This window comes from Leuresthes tenuis, unplaced genomic scaffold, assembly GCF_036924035.1.
Source record: "Leuresthes tenuis unplaced genomic scaffold, fLeuTen1.0.hap1 SCAF_20, whole genome shotgun sequence".
Taxonomy (NCBI): Eukaryota; Metazoa; Chordata; class Actinopteri; order Atheriniformes; family Atherinopsidae; genus Leuresthes; species Leuresthes tenuis.
Window position 1 is genome coordinate 15,282,713 of NW_027325374.1, and position 14,115 is coordinate 15,296,827.

Below are 14,115 nucleotides of genomic sequence, written 5' to 3' on the forward strand. Positions count from 1 at the left end.
TCTGAAATAAACCAAAATGACCTCATGACTTGTGCGCTAATGCCAAAATGCCATCACTTTAACTGATTATAGAAGCTGCTAATATTACACACCCAATGTCTGAAAGGGGCTGGAATTGAAGAAACACAAACAATTAGTTTGTTCGCGTCAACTACGCCGATATTTTATGATTACCATCGACAATCCATAGTTAGAAATGAATGCGTCCATAGCTTGTTGATTTATGTGGGACAGCATCCATGTGCGGTAACATGACCCATAAAGAGTACAAGTGTAACCCCGAAGCACGTATGTTTCAACTCCTAACCTTATTATTTGCAGCTGGGAGGGAAGTAGAAAAGCTGAAAGGAAAGAAAGCATTGTGTGAGATCGTTGTCGATCTTGGCTCTCCAAGATGGGAGTTGGGGGTCTACCGCCTAAACCCGACAATCAACAGTGTTGAACATGTAGATCATCGAGCACCAAGACACTGAACATGTTGTCGCAGTTACAGCGAGACATCGAGCACTGATGTAATCACGCAGCGTGAAGTGATACGTTCAACTTCGCTCTCATGAATTAGCTGTGTCAGGAAAGCATAGCCAAATTTGCAAATTTATTGGAAAATTTGGACTTTTACGGGAAACCGTCATGTTTTGTGGTTTTAAACCAAGATATTCTTTTTCAGTTCAGTCAACAAGTAAAAAATGTTTCTTATAAATATAATCACACATTGTACTGAGCAGCACATTATGATACATAAGCAATGAACTCAAACTTGGACTTAGTGTAAAAAATCTTCATGCAAAAATTTGGCATTGAGGACAAGTTGGGATTTATGGTGCAGAGCAAATGTGAAAATACAGCTCTTGGTTTTGGGTGGGAGGTCAGTACAAACACGTAATGCTGCCTCCATCCACTTTTGATTACATATGATGGTGTTCTGATGATCTACTTGTGTTTTCTGAATGATGAGTCTGTGCATCAAGTTGTTGTCAACTGGTAGTGCCATGATGTGGGAGGGAGGGTGAGACAACAAGATAGAGAGAGAAATAGAGTAGAGGAGGAGAAAAGAGAGGGAGGGAGGGAGGCTGCAAATGGCAGCTTCTGTGACACCACACGAAGCAGGGGAGGGAGAGAAAGAGAGAGGAGAGAGAACAGCAGTCCAACTAGATCAGATTGCAAAAGATTGATAGAGAGAGCTGGGGGACATTAGAGATTAGACAGTTTTTTGTGAAGGATAGGCTTGATGAAAAATTTGGCTAAAGACAAAAAGGACCGAAAGTACAAAGACCAGCTGAAGAAACTGACTCAGAAGATGGAAATACAAAAATCTGAATTCAAAGCTTTGCACCTGTTTTGCAAGTCCGGCAGAAACTGAGTAGCACTGACTCGGCCCAAGGTTCTGCTGTGATTCATCAGGGCCAGAACTGCATTACATCTGCGCTGACAAAAGCTCCTGAAAAAAAGGGGGAGAGACAAGAGGACAAGCAAGGATGAAGAAATTCAAAGGTGCTCTGTGCCTTGTGCTGACGATGATGGAGTGGTTTTCTTCAGTATTCGAGTAGCACACAAAGAAGGAATAGCTGTAGTGGCAGATGCTAAGAATGCATCAGTTTGGTTAACAGGGACACTGGGAGACAAGATACCACCTTGCACTTCTGCAGCCTGGTGTAGGACAGGTAGAGACAAAGGTAAGAAAAGGAGAGAAACCTCACCTTCAACTTAGAGTCTGCTTGTCACATCAATATCTGTCAGATGTCATTGATCTGTGGTTTTATAAAAGTGGCAGGGGAAGGCTGTATCTTCAGTAGAGAATATTCGCACTGAAATTTAACAAGACATCTTATATCAGAAATCATTTTCAAAAGGCCTGTTCTGAAACAGCACAACTGTAAATAAGACTGAGTTACACTGAGCTGTCGAAGGCTTTGCAAACAAAATCACATACGATGGCTGTATTTAAGTCAGTTTTGTTCAAACATGTGTCACCTGCCATAGTTTGTCTCACTTCAGATCCACAGTGCTGCATCGAAGAGCCAAGACTACGAATATGCATTACAACATGTAGCATTTCTGCAGAGAGACGATTGCAAACGATTGCAGTAATCTAGATTGAGAGTAATATTTCTACAAATCTCGAATGCAGGATTGATTGTCATGAAGTTACACCTCAGATTGATTTGGACTAACCAAGAAGGCCTTTTACTGGCAACAAGCCTCGAGATCCTAAAGGGTTAAAGCATTCACATTACCCAGAAGGCAAAATAACTTCAGAGTGTTAACTGAAAACAAAACAAAAAGGCAGTAGATTGTGTGTTAACGGTCATGAAATGTTAAATGATCAAATAATTGATGTCCTCATTTTTTTTAAAAAAAGAGAAAAATGTGGTGAGTAACTTCTTTTCTAAACCTTTCTAAATGTTTTTCCAAATTACGACAGGCCAAATGGAATAAGTAATCTTAGGCTATTGTCTTGCAAATCTGGTAAGCTATCAATGTAATTTCCCTTTACATCTTACATTTGATAGAATGAATAATGACAGAAATAATCTTTTTTATTAAACAATCAATAACCATGATTAGTTTAAGGGGTGGCAATTTTATAAATATAGCCAGTACACTGTCTGCATTACTTATTTCAAATTCCAGTCCAGCAAATAGCTCATAACACCCAGTGTCCTGGGAGTAGAAAGCAGCCATCTGTACGCAGGTTTGGAAAAACGTGTTGCTGTGCCAGTGTTCTGCACTTTCTGTTAATATGTAGAAGAAATCCCTGATGTGCAGGTAAAAAAAAGACGCAGGATGAAGATTATGGCTGATACTCTTCTTTCGGCTCGATTCAACAATTTGCGCAAACTGGATATTCGGAATACTGCTGGCCAAAGCAAAACCACAAAAAAATACACCACATCTCCCCAAAAGGCACAGTGTTTGCAGCTTATTCTTCGTCTTGAATGACTTAAGGCGACTGTAATCTTTAAAAGCGTCTGTCAAGTTATATATCCTCTTGAATGTGTAAATCACAGCCTGCAGGTGTAATATTGGTGCTTCAGCCTTAGTGAGTGGGTACAAATACTCAAAAAAAGTTAGAAGGTACTGTGGTTGTGATCATTCAGTGGGAACCAGGTGTTTGAATAGGGAGGGTGGATGGCTACAGGTGCCGTGGATAAAAAAGAGAAATTCCACTTTCATGGAGTAAATCAGCTGTTACGATAATGTGAGAAGTGAGAAAGTTTTGTGTTCTGTGATGCCTAAAATAGCATGTGCACACAGAGGACAACTTATAAATCCAGTTTAACAACCTCCAGGCTTAGTCACTGTTTGAATCAAGTCATACTTTCCCCGACTTTTTAATCTGCCAGTCAAAGCCTTTGAAATGTCAAGCACAGATGAGAGCATTGCATCTAAAGGCAAGGGAAACAAGCTGTTAAACCAGTTCGCAAAAGTAACTTCCAATCAGATATCTCTGCTGTCTTGAGGGGGTTTTACATTCTGTAGGAAAATACTTGTAGGTCACTCGAGACCAGGTAAGGTCCGTGTGGTAAGCTAAAGGAAAATACAGTGACACCCGAGCCTCGGCTATTCCTTCACAATGGCCCTGGGAGGTAGGCCGGGATCGTACATCCTCAGTAGCTCAGTTTCCTGCATGCTTGTCTTGAGATGAAGTACCCTCTCCCACTAGACTTCATTGTTCCTCCTATCCCTTCCATTATTTTGCACATCCAATTATTCATTCTATTCATGCTAATCAGCAGCAAGCTTATCGTCTCTCCTTTAGTCGCTCCTCTCAAGCCCTGAGAACACACACAGCACACTAGGTCACCCGAGGTTATTCAAGAAATAATCAAACGAAGTGCAAATAATGTACTTTATCTATGTTGATGCATGTACTCCTGTTATGTGTTCATTCTACGTTTTCCATCATCTGGAGGACAACAGTATGTATGTGTGAAACAAACATCTGTACAATCCTGGCAATTCATCTATATTTTTACCAGTCATCTTTTGTTAATTCCTTTCTTTAAAAATGCTTCTTCTGTGCTGTCTTTTGAGTATTAGGTGTGAGGATATTTGCTTCATTTTGAAAAAATAGAAAGTAAAAAACAGAGCCGATCCAAGGTTCAGATCCATTGGTAAGAACATTTTTCATCTCGTCTCTACTCTGTGTTTCTCATAATAGGTAAATTTTTTTGTTACTTATATATGGCCAAAGAACTACTTAGTGCCACTTTAATTTCTTATTCATGAGAATGGGGGCGCTTAAGATTTATAGTTGTTTTATGGTCAAGTCTGTTACACGATGATGCAGATTTTTTGGTTTGTTAAAAATCTGTCTCAAATAGCTGGTGATATAGATCAATCCCTAAGTACAATCTGACTTAAAGAGCTTCATATGTGTCGACAGAAAAAGCTTTCTGCATGGTTTGGGATTTTAAAGCACTTATCTAATGACTCCAAGGATATTAGGAGTAGTTTTACTTTCATTTAACCAATTGACTGGACACCTGACACTGCACAACTACAGGATGATATAGATACTTCATACTGTGTAAGGCTACTCAGGACATGCCTGTGGAGACTGAAATGTATAATGTGACATGCAGAGACAATGTTGAAGCTCAAGATTAATTTCTATTATATAACACAGTCAGAGTAGTTACTATGTGCGTTCTCTATCTCTTAATACAGCTGAGCCTTTGTGTCCCAACATGGGAGATCCAAGAAGGGCAAAAAAGCCCTCTTTAACAGTTTGTGTAACGTACAGTGCTTGTGTCACCTAGATTTACACATTTGACAGCACATATAGGCCTCTGCAAGTGTGAAAATAGCAGATTTAGCTACAGCACGTTTTCATGATAGAGGATTTTGTTTGACCCAAAGGGACAAGTTTAAGATCTGTCTCCAGATCAGGAGAACTTCCATCTGAAAGCGTGCGAGCGAGATGGGATTTGGAGTGTGGCAGACGGCAGGACACTCGGGATTTGGGAACGCACATCAGTGAACTGCTGGGTCTTTAGGGTCCACATCAGACAGGCGGATGAGGCCAGGCGCTAAGAGATGTACGTACCCAGAGGGGCCTCAGTCTAGCTCCCATGAGTAAAACGCTTTGACCCCAGGGCTCTGCATGAAGAGCACTGGTTGTCTTGAGATGAAAGATCCCTCCTGCCTGACCGAGGCAATGATCTGAAAAAGGTTCTGACAAAATCCACAGTCACTTCTCTCTAAACTGACATACTGGTGCATACATCATGAACTGCCTTGTATGTCTTAAGGAATATTCATGAGAACTAAAAATTCCTGTGTGTAATTACGAATAATACAGGGCATTGGACAAGGGAGAAATCTACCTCCTACATGTATGCAGCACTGAGGAAAGAGAACATAAATATACTGCATCGTCACAGCATGATTAATAACACTGCACATTGTACAGAATAGGGTCAAATAAACAGTCCTTCTATCTCCATCTTTGTGTGCAGCATCGAGAAATGCATTTTCAATGAATCAGTGGCACACACTTATGTCCCTCAGGAATTTAGAAACATACATACACACACATACAAATAATCCCCTCTATTTCCCTGATAGAAATATTGTAATGAAAGAACAATGGCAAATTTGGGCCACTGGAGAACAGATAGAGGAGTGCGGCCAGTCTGTTAGATGTGTGATGACTGCACAGCATGCTGCTCAGAGACTATAAATACACCCAAGACGCACTAAAATCTAACATGCGATCGTCTTCCCTATTTTTGATAGGGCTAAAATATGACAGAGTAACCAAAATAACTGCATCTATACTGACACTGCAGCACTTTTAATGGAGATTGCAACAGGGAAAAATAAAGTTCGGACAACAGTTTTGAAAACATCTGCCATCGTGTCTATGTAGTTTGGTAGAAAACAAACCAAATGCAATGGCCTCCAATAATACAAACCTGTCCATCAGGAACGTTTCCTCATCCATTTATCTTATACTTATGTGATACTCTACTTTCCTACTTGCTCTCATTGGCGAATGGTTAAGGTTAGGAGTTAAAGATACAGGTTCAGGATTGGAACTTATATATTAAGTAAGTGAATGGTGAGCATCAGAAAAATTGCATTGTTATGAACTATTACTTTATTTTATTATTTTATACTCAGAACGCAGAATGATTGCCTAAAAAAACATTCTTTTATGTATGCGTTAGACATGTGGACAAACTTTCATATTTTACAATTTCTAGTGAAACTGTGAAATTTATGCTATTTATGCTTCTTTATGCTTCTTCAAGATTAGTTTTTGATGAATGGAAGGCTAGATTAGCAAATACCTACAGATATATATATATATAAAGCTTATAATTCTCTTTTTAGATATATAGAAAAAGTTCAAACACTAACTCAAAATCAGTATCATAAGCAACTAAATCTGTAATATCACATTAACTTAAATGCATTACAAAAAAAATTCATGTCAAAATCAACATTTAAACAACAGGGTGAGCCTTTTCAGAGGATAAATTGAATCGTTTTTTCTCCTTGCAAATAAAATAGCAAAGTTGCCTCCTCTTGGAGGGCGAGTTCCTTTTACACTCTCGAGATACTTTAAAGAGGAAATGGAGTGGTTCGATTCCCGTGACAATCCGTGCCGTTACTGGATAGTTAATGTTTTTTACATCTAACAGTACGTTTACTTTCAGTAATTCTGAGTCTTCCTTGCTCTGCTCATCATTCCCACATATGATTTACCACAAGAACAGTAATAATAGATATTATTCGCTAAGTATGACAAAATTTTTATAGGATCTTTACCTGTATTAGGATCTTAAAACTATTGCAGCATTAAGTGTAGGCACACTGGCTGCAACGACTATTAATTAATTAGTTAGTTAATAGTTGTTCTTGGTGTTAGTTCTTGGTGTGTTATACTTTTAAGCAGAACACCTGAACAATGTTTTACCATTTTCATTCATTAGCTTGCATGGCTAGTTTCTCTGCTTATGTTTAATATACATGATGGATGGTGTGATTGGACCGGCATGTCACTCATACATGTTCTCTCCTGACACTCTCAACAGGGCTTGGATTCGCGCACAAAGCTCCCACCCTCCTGCCTCAATGACTCACTAAAATGCAGCTTAGCCAGTGATCAAACTGCGAGGGGCCCTGATCACACACTTGGACTCCAGGCCTGCCCTTCTGCTCTAATTCTGCAGCTGGAGGTGCTGTCAGGAGCATGAGTGTGGGAAGGATCAACCGCTACAGCATTGTGTCATCTGAGGAGGAGGCCCTCCGCCTTACCACCATGCATGGCATGAACGGCTTTGGCAATGGCAAGATTCACACACGCCGCAAGTGCCGCAATCGTTTTGTGAAAAAGAATGGTCAGTGCAATGTGCAATTTGCCAATATGGACCATAAGTCACAGCGCTACATGGCAGACATCTTCACAACGTGTGTTGACATTCGTTGGCGATGGATGCTGGTCGTCTTCACACTTGTGTTTGTTGTCTCCTGGCTGGCCTTCGGCCTAGCCTTTTGGGTCATTGCTTTGCTGCATGGAGATCTGGATAACCCAGCTGGAGATGATAACTTTACCCCCTGCGTCCTACAGGTCAATGGATTTGTGGCTGCTTTTCTATTCTCCATAGAAACGCAGTCTACCATAGGTTACGGCTATCGCTGTGTGACTGAAGAGTGCCCAGTGGCTGTCTTCATGGTGGTCTTCCAGTCGATAGTAGGTTGCATCATTGACTGCTTCATGATTGGCGCCATCATGGCGAAAATGGCAAGGCCTAAGAAGCGAGCACAAACGCTGTTGTTCAGCCACAATGCTGTCATTGCCATGCGGGATGGAAAGCTATGTCTCATGTGGAGGGTAGGGAATCTTCGCAAGAGCCACATTGTAGAGGCCCATGTCAGAGCACAGCTCATCAAACCTCGGATAACTGATGAGGGGGAATATATTCCTCTGGACCAGATAGACATTAATGTGGGTTTCGACAAAGGATTGGACAGGATTTTCTTGGTTTCGCCTATCACTATTCTCCATGAGATAGATGAGGAGAGCCCTCTTTTTGGGATCAGCAAACAGGATTTGGAGACAGCAGACTTTGAGATTGTCGTCATCCTGGAGGGCATGGTTGAAGCAACCGCCATGACCACGCAAGCTCGCAGCTCTTACTTGGCTTCCGAGGTCCTTTGGGGTCACAGGTTTGAGCCCGTCTTGTTTGAGGAGAAGAACCTGTACAAAGTGGATTATTCACACTTTCACAAAACCTATGAGGTGCCGTCCACCCCACGCTGCAGTGCCAAGGACATGGTTGAGAACAAGTTCCTAGTCCCTAGCTCTAATACCTTCTGCTACGAAAACGAGCTGGCCTTCCTAAATCGTGATGATGATGATGAGGAAGATGTTGGCGGAGGGAGCAGGGCACTGGCGAATCTCAGTCCAGGCCGGAACAGCCGACATGAATTTGAACGCTTACAGGCCACCAGGGTACTGGATCAAAGGTCCTATCGTAGAGAGTCAGAAATATGACCCTTATCAATTGACCCGAGGTCAGGTTTCAATAACTTTATCCAAGCGTAAAAATGCAGAACAATGCAAAGTGCCATAGGAAGAGCTGACTACTGTGAATGAGTGGGAAGATTTATAACAGTTAAAGGGACATAACTGGAAAGATTTGGGGAGGACAGGAGAGCACAGCTTAGAAAATGTGGTAAGGAATGTCAACAATCAAGGAAAAGGCTAAAGAAAGACCTTCTTCCTACACAGAAACTTGAATCTTTTTTTCACACGGTCATTTTGAGTTAAGAGTGCTTAATGCTAGTTCATCAACAGCTATTATGACAGAACTTTATAATCAAATCTTAGGTGTAAATACATTTCTTAGGTAAGCTATGTTTTGTGTGCAGTATCAGTCTCCAAAAACACCTCTGAGAAGTAGAAGTTGTGATACAAACTTGTTCTAGGCCACAAATATCATTATTATGAGGCTCCTCTTAAGCTCATCTTGAAATGCTGTTATTTGCTGGACAAGCACTCAGTGACTTGTTTGCAATTCATGCAGCGCAGTTTTCAGATACACTGAGCCAGGATTAACACATCTGCCCATGAGCCACCGAGATAAACACAAACCAGCAGCTTCATTTCAGCATTGATAAAGGTCCCAAAATCTAAACCCAAGATGTGAAGGGGCAGGCAAAATGAGCTGCACTTTGAATAACAGAAAAGAAAGTATTAAACAGCTGAAATGAAACTGTATGAATGCTCTGTTTATAATCACTTAATGCCTCTTTGGAGGCCATTAACATCCTGACTTAGCTGTAGATACGGGCAAAGACTACAAGGAAAACTAACGCACAAACGATTAACAAACAACCTGAATAAAGATTCTTTCAAAATGTTCCAACATCCAGGTTTGTATGGATCTAGTTGAAAAACTAATAAAGGAGTTGTGGCAATTTGTGATCTCACGAAGAAATGCCCTTCAAAGTGTACCTTTACTTTTTCTAAATATATAACAAACACAGTTTAAACTAATACTTGTATATTGGCAACCACAATCTAATTTTGTTCTCTACACAAATTAGGACCAGATTAAACAAGGTGATCACACTTAATGTATACCTGTTCTTGTTAAATAAATTAATCTATGCATATTAACCATATCAGGGTCTTATTACGGTCTACGGGAGATTAGATAATGTAACTTATATTAAATAATGTATTGGTTTAATCAAAATTCAGTGCTTACAGACAAACAAAGAAAAAGTCGATTTCTAAGAGTAGCTGTTTCATCGAAGCGCTTAAAAATGTACACGGGAAGATTGCAAGAATGAAAGAGTAGCGGTGAGATCAAAATAAATTGGAAACAAAAGACTTTATCCATCCAGAAGCACCCATCTCAAATGCTACATGAAAAAGCACATAAAGTATCTGCAGCGCTCTGGTTTCTGAATGGTCCAAATTTAATAGTAAACCTACATTAATTCACCCTATATTTAAAGCAATCCACCATTAATGTTAGTCAAATTCACCAACTTGTTCTACTGTTATTAAGAGTTCATCTCCTAATAAACTATAGTTGGGTTGCAGACTGGTTACTGCATTCTCTTTTTTATCATATTTATAAAAACTGTAATCTTCTCAAAAACCAGAGAACACATCAGCCACAGAAAAACCATTTCAGACTCTTTTTTTTAAACCTTTGATTCTTGCAACTACAAAATCCCATTTAGATATTAATCAGTTTTTACTTCACACGGGCAATGATTTTCCAGGTCTTCTCTGACCAATTCAATGGTATTTAGTAAATATGCAAAAATCTTGTGACCCTGGGATAGGCTCCAGCTCCCCTGCAACCCTGAATTGGATTAAGCAGGTCTAGAAAACGGATGGATGGATAAAAATCTAGAATTTGATGCCAGTAACACACCTTAAAACAGTTTTTATACAGGCATATTCACCATTGTCTTCATCACCCTTTTTCAAGTGTTTGGGAACTGATTTTTACTAATTGATGGATTTTGAGTAATTTGTGCCCAGCAGATTTCAGCTGCTCAACAGTCCATAGTTGTTGCCGTCTGATTCCCTTCATCATGATGCTCCATACATTTTCAATAGGAAACCGATCCGGACTGCAGGCAGGTCGGTCAAGCACAGACCATGAAGTCATGCTGTTTTCAGTTTTTTGCAAAACGATGTCTGGCATTGTCCGGCTGAATAACCAAGGAACTCCTGGGAAAAGATGCCATCTTGATGCTGGCGTGTGTCTTTCCAATTTTCCAACGTTCTCTTCTGCATCAGCGGTGCTTTCACACATATGCAAGTCACCCATGTGGCCACTGATGCACTCCTATACTATCACAGACGGTGGCTTTAGCACCTTTTATCCAGACTGAAATCTTTTCACAACATTAAGCACTTTAGATGTTGAAAGACAACTTTATTTAGAGAAATATTTTTTCCGACAAATGGATAATCTTCAAGTTACCAAGTTTAGCAGAAAATAACTCCATCCTTGTTTGGAAAGACTAAAACGTCAGTGGACCTCTCCAAGTTTGTGCACAGCATCCTACGCTGTTTCTGTTTTCTTTTCAAAATACAGTGAAGTTGGTCGGTGAAGGCACTGAAAAATTGTTCCTTTGTCCTTGTGTCTGTCAGATAAAAGTTCAAACTAACCAACAAATAGCAGATTACAGTTTTTCTTACATTCTAAAATAACTTCCCAGCTTCTCTGGAAATGGGTTTTTCGAACAAACATCACACACATGCATTTAGCTGTGTAAATGCATTTTGTTAGCAATATGCTACGAAAAGTTGAGTCACAGGAGTGAGGCCTGAATAGAAGCAATAAACACTAAAGCACACCGTTCTTCAATCCATTGTAATAAACATATGTTAATGTTAATGTTAATGTTTCCCTTGTCATGCACTATACTTACAGAATCAGAAATGTGAAGATGTTTCCAAAGGTTCGAAGAATATTACCATGTTTTTGTTGCTTTAGCTTTTCATTGTACTTGTATTCGTTTTATTTCTCATATTTGATACCAAAGCAACGAAGAGTAGCGCAGACTTTAGCTTCGAAGTGATTGTTCCAATGGCAATCTTCCAGAACCAGCTTAGATATTTACTAAAAAAACTGGCTCGGCACATTCTATTTGGGTCTTGTCATTACAGATTTAAATAAATCTCGATCTAAATACGTCATTCATTAAAGCAAATCCCCGCTGAATTAAAAGATGTGACCAAATCGAGTAAAATCCAATTTAAGGTCGCATTTGCTATCATTTCATACAGATGTTCGACACAAATGTATTATGCATGACAACTTTCTTTCTTTGGCATGGACAATAGATCTTATTAAATGATCCCTTATTCTAGATGCCTGGTCAGAATTTATAATTCATTCCTCAACATGTTTATGGTGTGTCACAAAATACCATTCACCATGTCCAGTTTATCTATTACCTCGCTAAATATGGATGTCATTATCCTGTGAGACAATTTAAGTTAACTTTTGCACATAAAGGATTACCTATGTTTAAGAGGGAAACTATTAGAATATGGTGATACGTGAAAAACAAAGAGGAGAACCATAAAATGGTTGTTAAGTTGGTCACAATGACTAATATTTTCTCAATAGTCATTTAACTCTATTGATATGTTAGAGTCTATGATAGCACTTACTCATATGTTGCCCTTCTAGAAAACTGTAGGATGTAGGACAATATACATAGAATTTTTTGGCTAATAAGTGAAACATTCTCGCCCAATCCTAAACAGTTGATATGCTCATTACCTTCTGGGAAGGTTATGTACAGTAAAGTATGAACCTTTGCACCAACTTACAACATTTCAATGGATTTAAAGGTGAAAAGTCAACAGCTGCATCACTGAAATGAATAATTAAATCATTTCTACTGAATTTTTTTCAGATGTTGTATTAGCTTTGAAGTTGCCCACCTGAGCCCTTAAAAAAAGCACACTTAAAGGTTTTAGCGAAATATAAAGGTTTATAGGGTAAAAAGCGTAGTGATGTTATAAAAATCATAGGGAGCAGCCAGGCTGATCAAACCTGCTTATTTTTATACAAGGTTCTTTTTGATAGAATGCAGCAATCGATATTTATCTGTTTTTACCAGAATACATAACATGTAATCAGGCTATAGAAAGACAAAATATATTATTGTTTTCTAAATTTCCATCTGTTTAATTTCTGCTGTTTCCTTTCTGCACAGAAGCTCATGATTAAACAGGTATTTCTCTTGAGGGGATAATTGTGGAAAAAAAACCTTTGACCTCTGTAGAAGTCTTCCTATGTCCAGTAACATGTCTACTGGGCGTTTGATTTTCATTCAAAGTCATTTAAATTATTCAATTAAAAGATAATTACTGTGAAAAAACAAGACTACTGTTTTCAATCTTTCATTGAAAGGGATCTGCCGTGCATCCGTCTGCAATATTTTGGGTAATCCTTTTCGAACCACGAACAAAGTGGTAGCTGGTGTAAAACGTCATCACGAGGCGCAAAACTTTCTACGGGTTTCTGGAGTGTCGGAAAAAAACTCGCCACGTCAAACGATTTCCCGGTCTTGGGCCATTCATTCAGGAAGGCGCATCAATTAATCACTGTGACACACAAACAAGCAGTGGAGCCAGGGGTCTGTTTGGCCCCATAAAGCCAATAAAGAGGCCTGCAGCTGAATTTGTCACATCGATTACATCACAACACATGACGGATCACAGCTACTGTAAAATACCTCAGAAAGGAGGAAGACTTAATGCATTGAACAGTTACAGATTATTCTACAAGGTTGTCGAGCATGACACATTCAATGTGTGCTACACACATTGTGCTACAATTGCTTTATATCACATTTGGTAGCGTTACAGTTGAGATCTTTTAATAATAACATCAGTATCGCGGATTTGCAGTAATAACTCTCTGATTTACAGCTTTGGTTAAATAAGCAGAAGTGGAAAAGTGTTTGAGATTTAAGGGTTTTGAATCTAGTTTATCTGCTGTATTATTTCCTCAGGACATTTTGACACGTTAAATAGACCACTGCCTCAGCTTGAGGGTTGTGGTCTAATGTCTACTCAATGAAACTCCCCCTCTGCTCGCAGAGACACTTGAACAGTACAGAACAATCATCAGTTATATAAATAACATCTGTGTTTATCTGTCTGTTTTTCTGCATCACAAGTCAAAATGTCTGCTGCTGAGGTAGTGTGGTGTTATTTCAATCGGAGCATCTTTGCTTGATCCCCAACTTCCCAGTCTCCATGTTAAAGCACCCTTACATGGATCACTTTAGATATGTCTGTAAGAGAGTAACTTAGTTTGGTTGTAAAAACTGAAGAAAAAAAACGGAGGAGAAAAGTTGCTGTAGTTTTAAAAGCAAAATGTTTATCACGCTTGTTTGGAATTTGATTAGAAATGGATTTCAACTCACAGCCAAAAACTATCACGATGACAATCTAGAGAACAACGCCACCTTAGATTCAAAATATATAAGCCTGAATACGCTATCTTTGGTCACGAGTTCTTTCTAAATAATTGAGGTTGGTGTGACTCATGTCACCCACAAAGAGTGACAGATGTAGGATTAACACGCTGGCCATCGGTTGTGCTG

The 14,115-nt window shown here is 39.3% G+C and overlaps 2 protein-coding genes across 2 annotated transcripts in view; both read left to right on the forward strand.

Moving 5' to 3' along the window:
- The window catches only part of fam234a (family with sequence similarity 234 member A), a 114,276-nt gene that overhangs the window by 67,493 nt on the left and 32,668 nt on the right, over positions 1–14,115 (forward strand). The window lies entirely within an intron of this gene.
- On the forward strand, positions 1,183–12,834 carry kcnj12a (potassium inwardly rectifying channel subfamily J member 12a). The gene is made up of 2 exons (XM_072373890.1): positions 1,183–1,673; positions 7,047–12,834. Exon 2 carries the CDS (start codon positions 7,205–7,207, stop codon positions 8,507–8,509), a length of 1,305 nt encoding a protein of 434 aa, XP_072229991.1. The 5' UTR covers positions 1,183–1,673; positions 7,047–7,204; the 3' UTR covers positions 8,510–12,834.

What these genes read in the sequence shown, in the direction of transcription:
- kcnj12a (XM_072373890.1), top strand. Translation starts at nt 7,205, where the DNA reads ATGAGTGTGGGAAGGATCAACCGCTACAGCATTGTGTCATCTGAGGAG.